General features: G+C 26.2%; 2 protein-coding genes across 2 annotated transcripts; both read right to left on the minus strand.

The window, feature by feature from the left end:
• Positions 1-6,765: 6,765 nt before the first annotated feature.
• LOC132943124 (enolase-phosphatase E1) lies at positions 6,766-8,920 on the minus strand. Its single transcript, XM_061011947.1, has 2 exons — positions 8,717-8,920; positions 6,766-7,697 (listed from the first exon to the last, which is right to left on the minus strand). The coding sequence occupies exon 2, from the start codon at positions 7,665-7,667 to the stop codon at positions 6,936-6,938; it is 732 nt and encodes a 243-aa protein (XP_060867930.1). The 5' UTR covers positions 7,668-7,697; positions 8,717-8,920; the 3' UTR covers positions 6,766-6,935.
• A 2,112-nt stretch (positions 8,921-11,032) lies between these two features.
• LOC132943123 (uncharacterized protein MAL13P1.304-like) lies at positions 11,033-15,742 on the minus strand. The gene is made up of 3 exons (XM_061011946.1): positions 15,331-15,742; positions 13,984-14,174; positions 11,033-13,902 (listed from the first exon to the last, which is right to left on the minus strand). Exons 1-3 carry the CDS (start codon positions 15,463-15,465, stop codon positions 11,592-11,594), a joined length of 2,637 nt encoding a protein of 878 aa, XP_060867929.1. The 5' UTR covers positions 15,466-15,742; the 3' UTR covers positions 11,033-11,591.
• Between the last annotated feature and the right edge of the window lie 37 nt (positions 15,743-15,779).

Below are 15,779 nucleotides of genomic sequence, written 5' to 3' on the forward strand. Positions count from 1 at the left end.
TTTAAAGTAGTGTAGTCGTGATGGAATCGGGGTGTCATATTCCCCCGCCATTTTTTTCTACATTTTTGAACAAAAAAATACGTTTCTGCTATATTATTCCGTTTGCGTTCTACCAGGTCAGGTACGATCTACGTATGAAGTTAAAATATAGACAAAATTCATCAAAATCATGAAAATAGGCCAATTACTTAGAGTTAGATATTTATAAAAATTATTCTATTTATGTTTAAGCTTTGAAAATTGAACACAGCATTCATTTAAGGGTTTTCTACATTTAAAAAAAAGTTTAGCTAAAAGTCAAATACATTTTTTACGAAAGTTTGAAGTTGGGCATTTGATAATATATTCGTCCGTAAATTAATAAATTATTATACAACTAATTTAGATTCTGAGACGAATGTATTGATTTTACAATGATGTATATTTTTTTATTTTTTTTAGGACAGTAAAAATGCTTGAATTTCTTTCAACTCTAAAACAAATAACTGTAGGTACATGAAATTTTCACTCGTTGATCATATTAGCATTTTCTATACACAATAACATTTTCAAATTTTGACTAATTTTGAGCTGTTTACGGACATTTTCCGTTTCCAATTGTTTTCGTTTTTGTTTCTATAAATATCAATGAAATTGTATTTGTTGGGTAAATAAGCTTGAATACGAGGCTCCTAATATATTATTACGATGACATTTAAAAAATATTAAAAACCCATTGTCTCAATTTTTATACCTAAGTACAACATTTAAAATTCAAATTTTGACAAAATACGTAAAAGTCACGATAATTTTCAAATTATTTTGTGTTAGAAATTCACCATAATTTTTCTTTTTAAATTTTAGATTTGAAAATGTTATAAAAGAGTCCTCAGAAGTTTGTCTAACTTAAACAAAAAAAAATGTCTACCAGTAGGTCAAATTAAATTTTTAAGAGTGTTTGGCGTTCAAATTTTTACAACATTCGATATTCACTTAATTTCTCATGTAGCCATTATTTAATAATTTTATTGTAATTCAAAAACGAATAACAGTAAATACATTCATTTCACTGAATGTTTATATTTTAATTTTCTAAACAGCATAACATTTTGAAAATATTTTGAATTAAAAATTATTGCACATATTAAAAGATTTTGAAAGAATTTGAAAATTTGAAAGAATCATTTGACATCACATTTGAAAGAATCTAGTACCGTTGAGTATTTATGGTTTATACTCATTACTCATATTATAAAAATAAATTATAAACTGAAAAAAATGTAATATTTATTTTAATTGCATTTTTCTGATCTTAATTCTATTAATAAACAAGACAATTACGTAAAAGTAAAATAAACATTATTATTATGTTGTGTTTTACTTATTTATAACAAAGCTAGCTGCGGGCTGCTATCATGCCATTATCCAAGGAATTATTATTGTTAGTATAAAAAGATATTTGAGAGAATATCATCCTAAAATAAACTTTGGAGAAATCTCCACCAAATTACAATACATAAAGAAAAAACATTTTACATAATTTTAAAGTTATAAGGCTATGTTGGCTTAATAATAAAAAAAAGTTCGTGAAAATTTACCGCTCCCCAAGTTTCACCAGCAGGGGCAATGGCCCACCCTGGCCATCCCCTTAATACGGGCCTGATAGCCCACCTTTTCTTATTTTATTGTTATTCAAAAACTAATAACCGTAAGCAGGGGTGGATTGTCGAATTTTTTCGGCCCGGGAAATATGGATCAAACCGGCTTTACACCGCAAATGTAACCTTCCCCCCCCCTCAAAATGGTCATAATTTTACTCAAATTTCAAAATTTGTTTAGTTTTACCCCTAAATTAGTAAAATATATAATAGGTACCTATAATTAAAGCTAGGTTAAACAGTTTTGAGTTAGTCAGATAAGGTGGTTGTTCAGATTGTCTTAACTTAAACTTGAAGTTTAATCTGATTACATTTTAGATTCTGAGCGGAGCGATGAACGTATTGATTTTACAATGATGTGTGTTTTATTTTTTTAATTTTTAATTCTTTTTTTAAATTTTTATTTAAATTTTTTTTTGTGTCTGTCATCACCTTTTAGGTCAGTAAAAATACTTAGATTTTCTTCAATAGGATCTTTTCTGATAGGAAAGTGAATCTAGTTGGTACTTTGGGGGGGGGTCAAAAGTAAAAATTTCCCAGAAGTTTTCAAAAGCGACGTGAAAAACAAAAGAAAAATTAAGGAAAAACGGGAACTTTTACGCAAAATCTGTTTTCGAGAAAATCGATTTTGGTTTTTGGTGAAACTCTAGAAAAATGACTGTAGTTACATGAAATTTTCACTGAATGTTTATATTAGCATTTTCTATACACCATAACATTTTCCAAATATTTTGAGCTGTTTACAACCACTTTAAGTTTCCATGTTTTTTAGTTTTTTTTTTTTCTATAAATATCAATAAAATTTTATTTGTTTGTTAAAAAAGCTTGAAGGTTCCTAGTATATTGCTTCAAAGGCAGATGAAAAAAATTAAAAATAAATAGACACAATTTTTTTTATAAGCATTTAAAGTTCAAATCTTGACAAAATAAGTAAAAATGACGAAAAATTGCAAATTATTTTGAGTTAGCAATTTATAAAAAGTGTTCTTTTTAAATCTAAGATTTGAAAATGTAAAACGAGATCCCTCATAAGTTTTCCTACTTTTATCAAAAAAAATTGTCTACGAGAAAGTCAAATTAAAATTTTACTAGCGTTTGAAATTCATATTTGTACAACATTTAATATTCAATCGATTATTCGATATATATATAATTACGATTTTCTTATTTTGTTGTAATTAAAAAACGAATGACTCTAGATACTAGAAAATTTCACTGAATGTTTAGACACCATACAATTTTGAAAATAATTTGACTCTTTATGCTTAATTTATAAATATAATTTTTTTTTTGTAACTCTATTATAATAATTACCTATAGCAGCCCGGCCGGCCCTCACAAGAACCCGAAGATTCCAGATTTCCCGATAGGCCAATCCACCCCTGACCGTAAGTACCTACCTACTTGAAATTTTCATCAAATGTTTATTTTATTATTTTCTATACATAAATATTCAAAATATATGGACTTGTTTTGAGTAATTTATAGACATTTTCAATTTTTTTAGTTTTTTATTCTATAAATGTCAATAACATTGTATTCGTTGGATAAAAAAGCTTGACAATTTAATACGAATTTCCTTATAAGTATTTATAATAGTAATTGAGAAATATTAACGATCCATAGGCACGATTTTTTTCATGAGTATTTATAAAGTTCAAATATTGACAACAATTATTCAAATCTCAAAACTGTTCAAATTATTTTGTAGTCAAAAATCATAAGATGTTCAAGTTTTATAGTTAAAGATTGAAAATTTGAAAACAAGGATTCTCATAAATAGTTTATATTGCTATACCATTGAATCTAAAAAATATTCAAACACAATTATTTTGACCTATAAACCATCAATTGTTCTTATAGTTCTTCTTTTTGTAACAGATTGAATGAATTGAAAAAACATAGGAACCAAAAAAAAAAATAAAAAAATATTATCGTAATGACGTAATAATTTGTTACTGTATTTTGTGCGTATTGGTATTTTTGTTTTTTATGTTTATAAGAGAATTTAATTTAATTTTTTAAATGAAATATAGGTAAACGGTAAAATATTGTTCAAAAATGGTTTAAACGACTCAAATAATTTCCAGATTTTAGGCAGTGATACTAGTGGGCCGAATTCGTCCAATCCAAAAAATAATATTGTTATACCACAATATTATAACTGTATTTATACCTAAAGGCATGTAGATAATCGTTTATGAATATAAAGCAAGAGCCTAATACGAATTAAAATATGATATATATATATTAATAATTATATAAACCGAAACTTAATGAAATTAGCATTTTTTGCATATACGTAAGAGTGGTAATTATGTATTAACGACTAATGTATATTACAGCGTAGCTGTTCAGATTTATTGAATACAAACTGTTTACATTTTACAAGCTGAATATCAAAGTTGAAAGAGGACGTCACACCCGTCCGCATGTATTTTATTCGACGTACAAACGTATAACATAGAAAATGTGTATTCAGCAGAACCGATTTTGTGTTGTTAGCATTCCATTGACCTACTTAAGAACAAGGTACCCTCGAATCTCAAAACCTACCTACCATACAGTCAAGTACTAAAGTGACTTCCCCGATTTTTACAATATTATTATTTATTAATTATTAGTAATATCAAATAATAATCAAATATTAACTTATACACGCTAATACGCTAATCCAGGGGTCGGCAACCTTCTTACCTACACGGGCCATAATTTGTTTCAGTTTTTAATGGAGGGCCGCATACAAAATTAAAATATTAAAAAATATAATTTTAACAAATAATACTATTATATTTACAGATAGCAACAAACATATTATGAATTTAACATTGCAGTTGTGCTTATTAACTAATTTTTAATTAAATACATTAGTAGAGACAATTTAAAAGTTTTAAAATAATTATAAATTAATTCTTGAATGCAATTTAGTATACAAATATTAAGTTACTAGTGTGATTTTTGAGGTTGAATTTTTCCCGCTAATTCATTTATATCCGCTTTTAAATTGGATGTTGATATCCTTAAAACAGCGTTCAAGTGTTCATCGCTTAACCGTGAACAATATTTATTTTTTCGGAATTTAAGTATTGAGAATGTCTGCTCACAAATATATGTGCTACCAAAAGCAGTAATCATTTTTTTAGCAAAACTTTTAATGCCTTTAAAATCTATTTCAGAAAGACTTGAATAAAATATTTTTAGGTCATTACTTTCTTTAAAAGCATTTTTAAGAATATCGTTGTTTTGCAATTCTATGACTTCCATCTGTAAATTAGATTCAACATCGTCAATGTCGACAGAAAAAGGGTTTTGAAACAATTTGATTTTATTCTCTTGTACGTAAAAATCAGAAAATCGTATTGAAAATAGATTTAGATTACGTAGATTACGTTTTCGATCATAGCTTATCTCGCATTGATTAAATATTATTTATATATTTATAACAATTTAAGCTACAAAATTAAAATTTTAAACACCATGAATTATATTTGGAGGGCCTCAGCAAAAAGTTCCGAGGGCCGCATGCGGCCCGCGGGCCGCGGGTTGCCGGTGCCTGCGCTAATCATTAATCATTATTGACATATTTTTATACAACATACTTTATATTCTACCTACTGTGATATTTTAATAGGTAATGTACTTTTTTTACCACTCTATATATAATAATTAATAATACATCCAAATTCTTATATAATAAAAATAAAAAGCTGTTCGTTGGTAAGAGCATCACTCGAGAACGGATGGACCGATTTGGTTCATTATTTTTCATAAATGTATTACTATGTTAGTAATAACTAATAAGTATTTCAAATGAGGTTTTTACGAGAAAAAATTGGAGAAGTTACTCGGAAAATTGGAAAATTAGAAAAAAACTGAAAAGCCTTAAATTTTTCAAAAAATTGTTTTTTGTTTATAGTTGGTTGCCAGGTTACATATTAAAAATTTAGTAGAAATATTTTTTTTTCTATCCCAAACCTTAGGTAGGTAACTAGCTAAAAGGGAGCTCAATATACTTAATTTTTTTGTTTATTTATAGGTTTGCCATTATTAGGTAGGTACATAAGTACGTTTTATATTACTATTATAACTAGTAGATATATGGTACCTATATACATTTTTTTAAATTTGTTTATAAAAAACAACAAATCTTTGGCACAACCAATGCTGAGCGGGACAAATATAATATAGTAATAACAGAAATTAATATTTTTTTTTCTACTGGTTTACAATGTTTACATATAATATAATTGTTATTACAATTGGATAATTTTATATAATTTTAATATTTGACATTTGGACATTTGTCCACTGTATTTTTTAATCCTATGGTAATCTATACCTATATAATATAATCTACAACAGTATAAAGTGTCCTGACTGACTCACTGACTGATCAACGTAGAACCTAAACAACGATAGCAAGAGACAATAGAAATTGTCATATTATCTCTGGACCACCATGTAAGACATGTAAGTGTGCACTACTTCACTAAGAAAGGATTTTCACATTTTAAAGAGATGCTCGCACAAGAATTTTACAAAACAATAAATACAATAATATGTATAATAAAAATGGCTATGGAGTATGGGTTATGCAATTAAAAAATTCTGAAAGGTTTTGACGATTTAATGAAGGTTTGGATAATAGATTAAACCATTTATTTTAGGTTGCCATAACAGCTATTCAAATTGTCATTGCATATTTGCTTATTTCTACTAGCAATTGGTTGCATGTATGAAAAAAGTTACTTTTTAGTAATTACATTCTTAAATTTAAAATTAAATCTTTTTTATTTATTTTTAAGTTTTGAACACCATTCTGCACGGAATATTAACAAAATGCATGGGGTCATCTAGTATTATAAAAACATTAATTTAATTATTGATTTGAGTTGTAAAAATTTTCAAAAAAAAATAAGTCACTTGCTTAGTAAATGTCTTGATGTATCAACACATCTCTAAAATATTTTATAACTCTCATAGAAATGAATAAGAAAATTAAAAACATTTCTTATTGAAGGTACAAATTTGAAATTTATATTTAATTTCTAATTGCTAAAAAGGGATAGTTACTTTAGTATGTCTCTTTTTAAACAAAACAATTGCACAGAAATATAATAGACTATACTTAATATCTATAAAATGTACATATATTTTTAATCTATATTATAAGAATAATTAATAAAATAAAAAATAATGTAACATTTGTAAAAAATAATGATATGTATTTAATATTTTATTTTTTTACAATTTTAAGATTACTAAAATGTATTTTTTGTATCTATGTTCCTACTTAGTTCATAATAATTCATCTAGTGTCTTTATAATTCTAAACTTTGAACTTTTCTCAGGATCCAGAGGCGCGTTGCCAGGTCTTACCAAAAGAAATGAATTACAACCGGCCTTTACAGCTGCTTCTGCTTCAATTACTACATCAGTTAAGAATAAAATATCACTACAGCTTACATTTATCTCATTAGCAATATTTGTATAACTAGTTTCTGAACCTTTTGGACCCATTTTAGTGTCAAAATATTTTAGAAATATACCAGACACATCTCCGTACATGGAATATTGAAATAAGTACTCTTGAGCTTTTGTACTCCCAGAAGAGTAAGTGTATATCTTTTTACCAAAGTCAGTTAGTTTATTTAAAACTGGTAATACATCTTCATATAAATGACCTCTTAGAAGACCACTTTCATATCCATCTTTCCATATGTGACCTTGTAATTGCTTCAAAGCAGTAGTTTTCTTATCGTTGGTCATCTGCCATAATACATTATTGATGACCGATTTCTTTGCATTGTCGCCTGTAGATATTGGTACAAAGCCTTCAACATTAGAATCAATAACTGCTTGTGCGCGTAATAATTCTAAATCTTGTTGAAAACTCTCATCGTCCCAGTATTTTTCTATGTAATCCTCTAAGACTTTAGTGACATACGGAAATAATGTATCTTTAACAAAGCTAATTGATGTAATTGTTCCTTCAATGTCAAGAAGAATTACATTCTCGTTCACCGGCATTTTATATCACAGAATAACTATTATAAAAACCTGCAAAAATAGAAATACAAGTATTCAGTATTTTATAAATACATGTATATAAATTGTATGCTGTTAGATTTAATTACACGACAAATAAGCAAATTAAGCAATTGTAAAACTAATAAAACCGTTTTTGTTTAATAGAGAAAAATAAATATCTAATTTATAATGTTAAATTCAAATGGTTTTTTTAACAAATGACTTAAAATTATAAATAAAATGTATTATATCTTAAATAAACTTCTATGGAGTACAATTTTAAATCATATGTATATGTCATTGTTATGATATAGTGTTAATCAAATACCAAATGAAAATGTATACAAGTTTGATCTTTTAAATTTGCAATAAAGAAAAAATTACTTTATTTCTTTCTTTCATTATGTACTTGTGGCATAAAGCTAATCATTTTTGATGATGATAATATGATAATTCGATTTTTTATCTTATAAAGACTTAAGTTTTTATAACATTTTTATGGAAAATGTCAACCAAATACTTTAAATAACAAATATATAATATACCTACATTATTTCATGTATTTATGTTAAACATATTTTTTTTAATGATGATTACCAATTATTTTTAATTTTGAATAGGTACAATTGTCAATTGTCAATTTTATAGTACATACCTACTTAAAAGATATAATATATCATAGGCTGAACACAACTTATATTAATCGATACCCTTTTTTGAGACGCAACTTTAACATTCAAAAATATAATATGTGAAGAAAGTAATATTCCCCCTAAAAATGTCAGGTACACTAAAAGGGTAAATTATGCAATGCTGCCGTAGATTAGTTGTTTCTATTCTTACATTCTACACATACCTACCTAATTACCTAAATGTTTATGGCTTAGGTACCTATAATACGGCATTATTATTATTTGCTATAATTTTATGTGAAGCACATTTTTATGTAGTACTTATGTAGTAGGTACAAATATGAAGTATTAATTACACAAATCAGTTTGCCTACCTGTCTTATGAAAAATAAACAAAATAATGTATTCATATTTTACCTTTATTTTATAGTCTATAGATGTTCCTTGAAGATGTCTGAAACAGTTTTATAAAATAAGTTATTACTTATTACTTATTCCTTACTAGAGATAACATTCGAATACGGACTAATGAGTAATTAATAATTATTATAATATTAAAACATTCAAAAATTCTCATTTTGCATAGTGCATGTAGCCGGTCTTATCGTTATCTTGTAACGCATTTACATACTTATCAGAAGATAAGACATAATAGGTACCTTGTTAAAAAAAAATGACCTTGCCACTTTCTTACACCTTTCATAGAGAAGTCAGAAGTATATACTTATAGTCTATAAACATATAACCGTGGCTTAAGCCTAAAATGGTAAATGCCTAGATATAATTTATAGTATATTACTATATTAGTATTAAACTATAAAATAGTAAATACTAATATAATTGTATAAATATAATAATTAATGTTTGTTATTTACCCACGCTTATAACGCTGTGTCTATAGTGTCTATGTCTATTGTCTATAGTCTATTGTCTATACCTAACTATTTAACTATAAAGCCGCGTACACACTTGTAACATTTTCTGTTACGCCGTAACGCCGTTCCACCAGTTTTCGGTAAATTTGGCCGCATCAAAGGATGTTACGCGCAAATGTTACAAGTGTGTACGCGTCTATAATATAGGCTATAGCCATATAAGTAGTGCAATGACATAGTGTAGGTACTAGGTACTCATGTACGACTATGTAATATAACCAAGGGCGACGGGCGTATCTATGAATTTCATCAGGGGATGGCGACCAAGTGTATTTTTACCGCAATTTAAAGTTTTGTTAAACATTAATATATTTATTAGCAATGGACGGGCCATTGCCCACCTTGGCTACGCACTCGTGTATTGTGTAACACACTACATTTATCAATGACTAAAATTCGTAGCAGGACGCCAGCATGTGTTGTATCCGCCTAATGTGTCTATTGACTATTGAGTATAGGCTTAAGCCTTACTTTGAATTTTGATAACATTGAATACGCTTAAAATCAAATGTAGGACATTTTTGGGGAGGGCTTAACCACTAACCCCCCCCCCACCAATTTGCGTTTACGGTACAGATACAACACATGCGGCTTAAATGTATGTATAAACTATAAGTTATATATTTTACAATTATAGTTATAATTATAACTTATAACCACTTGTTCGATAAAACAGTACACTTTTCATCAAAGGGCGCATCCAAGGGGGGGGGGGGGTCTAACGGGTTTAGTCCCCCCTCCAAAATGGTTGGCCCTAACATTTTGTTAATTTTATTAGGTGTCGACTTCAAAATAAATAATTATTATATTATTATACCGAGTTAAAATAAATAAAATTATGATATAAAAAAAATATCAAATATCGAAATAGAAACAAAATTAGTGAGTAAAAGATCGTGCACTAGCTTTTGAATTTCTTAAAAATAAAAACTAATAATATTTAAAAATAATTTTATTTAGAATATCTCATGGCTTTAAAAATAGCGTTGAATTCCTATAACTTATTTTTTTTATAGGTAGAAAAAGTTATAAGGTATATTCTGTTAAATTTTCAAATGTTAGCTATAAAAATAAAATTTTTTATGAATTTCTAACACAAAAACAATTTGCACATTTTCAGGATGTTGATGAATCTTGTCAAAATTTGAACTTTATTACATAAAAAAAATTGTGCCTATGTATCTTTAATAATTTTGAACTGCTATCAAAAAACTTATGAGAAACTAAATTATTCATATTATAATTGTTGCTGATTTGGAAATATTGTAATTGATATTATTACGTGTCATTAAAATTATATAAAAATATACTATATTAAATTATAAACCAAGAAAGTGATCACCAGTCGGAATTAGAAATATTTATGGTTTTTATTACTCTAACACAGATCGACAACATTACAGACTAATCTATTGACACAGACATCAGAAAATGAATTGTTGAAAAAAAATCTACCAAACAATACTTATACCTTGCATCATCATTATTTTCTGTAACTACCTATATGTTTTAAATTAAAACTCATATAACATCAATGATTTTTCCTTGTTTTCAGACATAGATCACTAAAATAGTTGTAATATACTAGTAATATCTAATATTGTGCTATTTTATTATTAGTCTATGATTTGATCATAGCACAAAGAGTCAACGCATACACTTGAATAGCACACTCTTGAAATACATATTACATTGCTTAAAATATTTAAGCTCCTCATAAAATTGTTGTTATCCTGTTTTTAAAAAAAACAGTAAAGAGTATAATATGATAATAGTATATTTTAGAAATTTCTTAAAAACAGATAACACAGTTATAATATATTATTTAATATAATATGAACAATTAATAATCTAATATGTTAGTTTAATTTACAAATAATAATAATAATCAAAACAATAATTAATATTAAATGGTTATTCAATAAATTTAAAATATTATACTTTTATACAGATATTAAAAATAGATTTCAGGTACCTTAAATTTGAAGTTTAGTCGCATTTAAGTTAACTACATTTTTAATAAATTTACATGGTATGTTCCATCTTATTCCTAAATCAAACAATATAGCTAATAATAGCTTAACCATTTATGTTCAATCGAGCTCCTATGAAAATAATTGTATTAATAATTATAAACTATAGTAATTATGTTCGACACTCTTTATCTCAAAACTTCTTTTCCACCATTTAAGTAGATCTGTTATCATGATGTACGTAAAATATGCGTACAAATATATCAAAATAAATATATTATGTATAGACGAGAAAATAGAAAATAGAAAATTAAATAATTACTAATTGTTGTATAATATTAAAAAGAATTATAAATATAAAATCAGAAATGAAAAATTAAAGACTTATGAATCAGAACTGCTGAAATTCATAGCTCTTCTTTTTTTCACTTGTGGTACATAAAAGTGACTACTACTTTCTACTACTTTTTCTGTAAGAAATAATTTTTTGCTAACATCGATTTCTATTTTTTTAGCACCATTAAAACTAGACATTGGTTTTGAATAATGATCTTTTATAGTTATTAACTGAACGTGTCTTCCATTCTTTGTTTCTTGTTTATCATCAGAAGTTGATCGCATTATTACTTTTCTTGCATTAGAATGTCTAAAAATGGACCCTTGTTCAACTTCAATATTGATAGACGGTATCACAGTTTTATTAGTGGGACTTGTTTCAATGGATGTATTTTTGGAGAATTTTTTACAAGAATTATTTAACTGTTCAGATTTTGTTATACTATTTGCACACTTAACGGTATCTAAATTGCATGTCGATTGATTGATCTTTTGTTGAGATGGACTCAATGGTTCTCTATCATTATTCATAGACAACAATTTAACATTCTCAGTTGACTTGTGAAATTCATTATCGATTGAAGAAGTCTTATATGGAACACATGAACGTTTTCTCACATTGCTTAGAGCAATACTATTATTATCTTTTTCTATTACTGTTTTTCTTCTTCTAATAGGGAATTGTTCAACTTCAATGTTTATAGATGGCACTTTATTTTGATTTATTTTTTCACAAGTGGATAATTTTTGGTTACAAAGTATGTCTGTTGATAGTTGTTTATCATTCTTTTTTGAGCTATACTTATTTTTATGATCTTTAACACATGATTCCTGAGTAACTTTCTTAAATCTGTTTAAAGTATTATTATCATTTTCTAATACTTTTGTTTTTCTTATAAATGGAACTTGTTCAACTTCAATATTGACAGACGATGTTTGTTTTTTGTTGTCATAAGTACATAATTTTTGGTTATGAAGTGTATCCATAGAAAGTTTTTTACTGTCCATTTTTGAGTCATACTTATTTTTATTATCTTTAATACATGATGAGTGGGCAACTTTATTAGATTTGTTTAAATTATTATTATCCCTTTGTATTGCATTAGTTGTTCTGGTAATAGGAACTTGTTTAACTTCAATATTGTTGATAGATGATAAAACAGTTTTATTAGTGGGACTTGTTTCAATAGATATATTTTTGGAGGGACTTCTACAAGAATTATTTAAGTATATAGATTCTGTTATATTATCTGTACACTTAAGCGTATCTAAATTGCATTTTGATTGATTATTTTTTTGTTGAGATGGACTTGAATATTTTCTTTCATTATTCACAGACAAACATTTATCATTCTCTATTGACTTGTTAAATTCATTGTCGATTGAAGAACTCAAACAAGTTATAGTTTTCTGTGAACTTTTTTTCATATTAATTAATTCCAGAGTATTATTATCCTTTTCTATAACTTTTTTTTTTCTTCTAATAGGGAATTGTTCAAATTTAATATTTATAGATTGTATTTGACTATTACTTTCAGGAGTGAATAATTGTTGGTTATGAAGTATGTCTGTTGTAAAAGGTTTATCCTCTGTTTTTATATCAAACTCTGGAAAATTATTTCTACTATATGTTGTCAGAGTGTCTTTATTTAAAGATTTTATTATTTGTTTTTCTGGTGAATTAGTAATCTCACATTGTGTTGTTGAATCTAAACTGTTTATTTTTTTAGCACCTTTGAAATTTTCGTTAAGTGTATTTTGAACACCAATAGTAGCTGGACTTATGATTAATTTTTTTTTAAATTTAGCTGGTTGTTTTAGTTTTGAAAAAAATGATTCTATGGAAACATTTTCTTTATCTTTCTCCTGATTGTCACTATGAATAACTGGGGTAGTATCAAGTTCACAGTCACTTGGTGTTATATCTGATTCACAAATTACTAGCGTAGAATTAATAATATCTTTAGATTCATTATGAATAAGGGAAGTTGACATTTCTTTTAATGCATTTTCATCTTTATTAAGTTCTTCATTTTTATCTTGTGTTATCTTATCATCAGTATTTGTATTTTCTATCTGTTGTGACATCTGTTTTTTGGAATCAATGGTATCATTTTGTTGAACTAATTTTTGACACATTCTTTTATAATAAATTGTTTTAGGAATATTATGATTTGGCTTGATGACAATGGTCGTAATATTATCATTATTATTTGGGTTTAGTACTTTGGGTTTTTCTATAGTATTCTCAATTTGCTCTATATTTTTCTTGCTATCAGACAATGTATTGACTTTTGTTTTTTCTATTTGAAAATTATTAGTAGAAGAAAACATTTTTGATGTGGATGGTACAACTTGACTAAATGTTAGTAAAAAGATTATAATTAATAAACCATAAAATGACTTCTAAGTAAAAATACAAAATTTTATTATTACGTACCTTTTTCGGAGGTCATCGATCATTTTATCTTTCCTTTGGATTTCAATGCTAGCAGTTTTATATAGTGATGTAATATTTTTAGACAATACATTATTAACAGTTTGGAAATTAGTATTTTCATTTTCCAATTTTTTAATACGTTGTTTCAGTTCTTGAACCAATGATCTCAGTTTTATAACTGAATTCTTCAACTAAAAATAATAATATAACAATAATATAATATAATATACTATATGAGAAAATATACATGTAGGTACGTTGTAATATTATTATCTATGTAACTATGTTATGGGCTGCATCCGAGTTGGGTCCTGAATTATTTAAGGTATTTCACTATAGTTGGGTGCCTAATAGTTTTTAGTGAGTACTATATTATACTAACATTATTCTTCCTATTTTAATAGACTTAGGACTGTCTATCACATATTTAGAGTGTAGACCAAAGGTATGGTTAAAAATAATTTTAAACCATTTTTTTTTTTTTTTTTGTTTGTTGGTTATTAAAAATATAAACCATAAGAATTTTACAACTTATAATATGATAAAAATGTAGGTACAATACCAAAAAAAATATTAAACATTTTAAAAATCAAAGTATATAAAAAATATATACATATTAGGTAGGTTACCCCTATTTACCCCTATTATATTATACAAATAAAAACAAAATATTATGTTGTTTAAAAAAATCACTTTTGTGTTGGTAAAATTCAAGGTAAAAATATATATGACATTAATTTTTGGCATTGTACCCATATTTGTATTATATAATCATAATTTGTAAAATTCAAATAATTTAGATTTTTAATAGCAAAGAAACTAAAAAAGGAAACGTTAAAAAATAACCCCTATAAATTCTGAGCGGAGCGATAAATGCATTCATTTTTCATTGATGTGTGTAAATTTTTTGTCTGTGTAAATGATAAGTAGTTGAAAAAAATGTTTTGAAATTCCACTTCAATAGCTTATCTGATTGAAAATTGAATCTAGTTGATGCATTTGAGAGGTCAAAATTGAAAATTCCCAATAGTTTTCAAATGTCAGAAAAAACAAAAAAAAATTAAGAAAACCCCTCTAGAAAAATATAAAATTATGCCACTATGGTAGGTAGGTACCTACTATAATTATTTAGCTTCTCCGTGTCTATAAAATTAGACTCTTTTTACCTTAGACACGTATAAAGTTATGTAAGATGGGAATGGTATCGTGGGATAAAAATGTGCAGGAAATTAGCTTGCGAGCGAAACTTAATAATTTATCTAAAAATATTACCTACTGAGATAGTGAGTTATGTTATTGGTTTATATTACGGTGGTTAATATTATTTAAAATATATAAAATACATACATTATCAATTGTGAGGTCGTACTCAAAATGAGGAAGATCATCATACAAAGATACTAAAGCCATTTTTCCATCAATATTGACTTCACAAATGCAATTGAGTATTTTTTTTTCTGCCTTGTTATTTTTATATGGCATATTAGAACATAAATATCATACTATTAACTAATAAACATATTTAAGTAAAATAAAAATATATTATCACAAAAATCAAATACAAATTAGGTACGCTGAAGTATGTACGAGTCAATATTTTTAAAAACGAATTTTATTTGTGCACTGAAAAATATGCAATCATTAAAATTATTAAAATGTATGTAACTAATATAATGTATAATAATTTACAAAATTACAAATTTACTAATTCATTAATATATTATTTTAAATGTTCATTAACTTACAAGTTGTACAACATATTTACACTATAACGATTAACGATAACTGACAACAAC

Source organism: Metopolophium dirhodum, chromosome 4 (genome assembly GCF_019925205.1).
Source record: "Metopolophium dirhodum isolate CAU chromosome 4, ASM1992520v1, whole genome shotgun sequence".
Taxonomy (NCBI): domain Eukaryota; kingdom Metazoa; phylum Arthropoda; class Insecta; order Hemiptera; family Aphididae; genus Metopolophium; species Metopolophium dirhodum.

Excerpts from the sequence above, each read along its gene's own strand:
- LOC132943124 (XM_061011947.1), bottom strand. The coding sequence starts at position 7,667 with ATGCCGGTGAACGAGAATGTAATTCTTCTTGACATTGAAGGAACAATT.
- LOC132943123 (XM_061011946.1), bottom strand. The coding sequence starts at position 15,465 with ATGCCATATAAAAATAACAAGGCAGAAAAAAAAATACTCAATTGCATT. Across the intron at positions 14,175-15,330 it reads ACGACCTCACAATTGATAAT|TTGAAGAATTCAGTTATAAA; the intron begins GTATGTATTTTA and ends TATTATTTTTAG. Across the intron at positions 13,903-13,983 it reads ATCGATGACCTCCGAAAAAG|TCAAGTTGTACCATCCACAT; the intron begins GTACGTAATAAT and ends ACTAACATTTAG.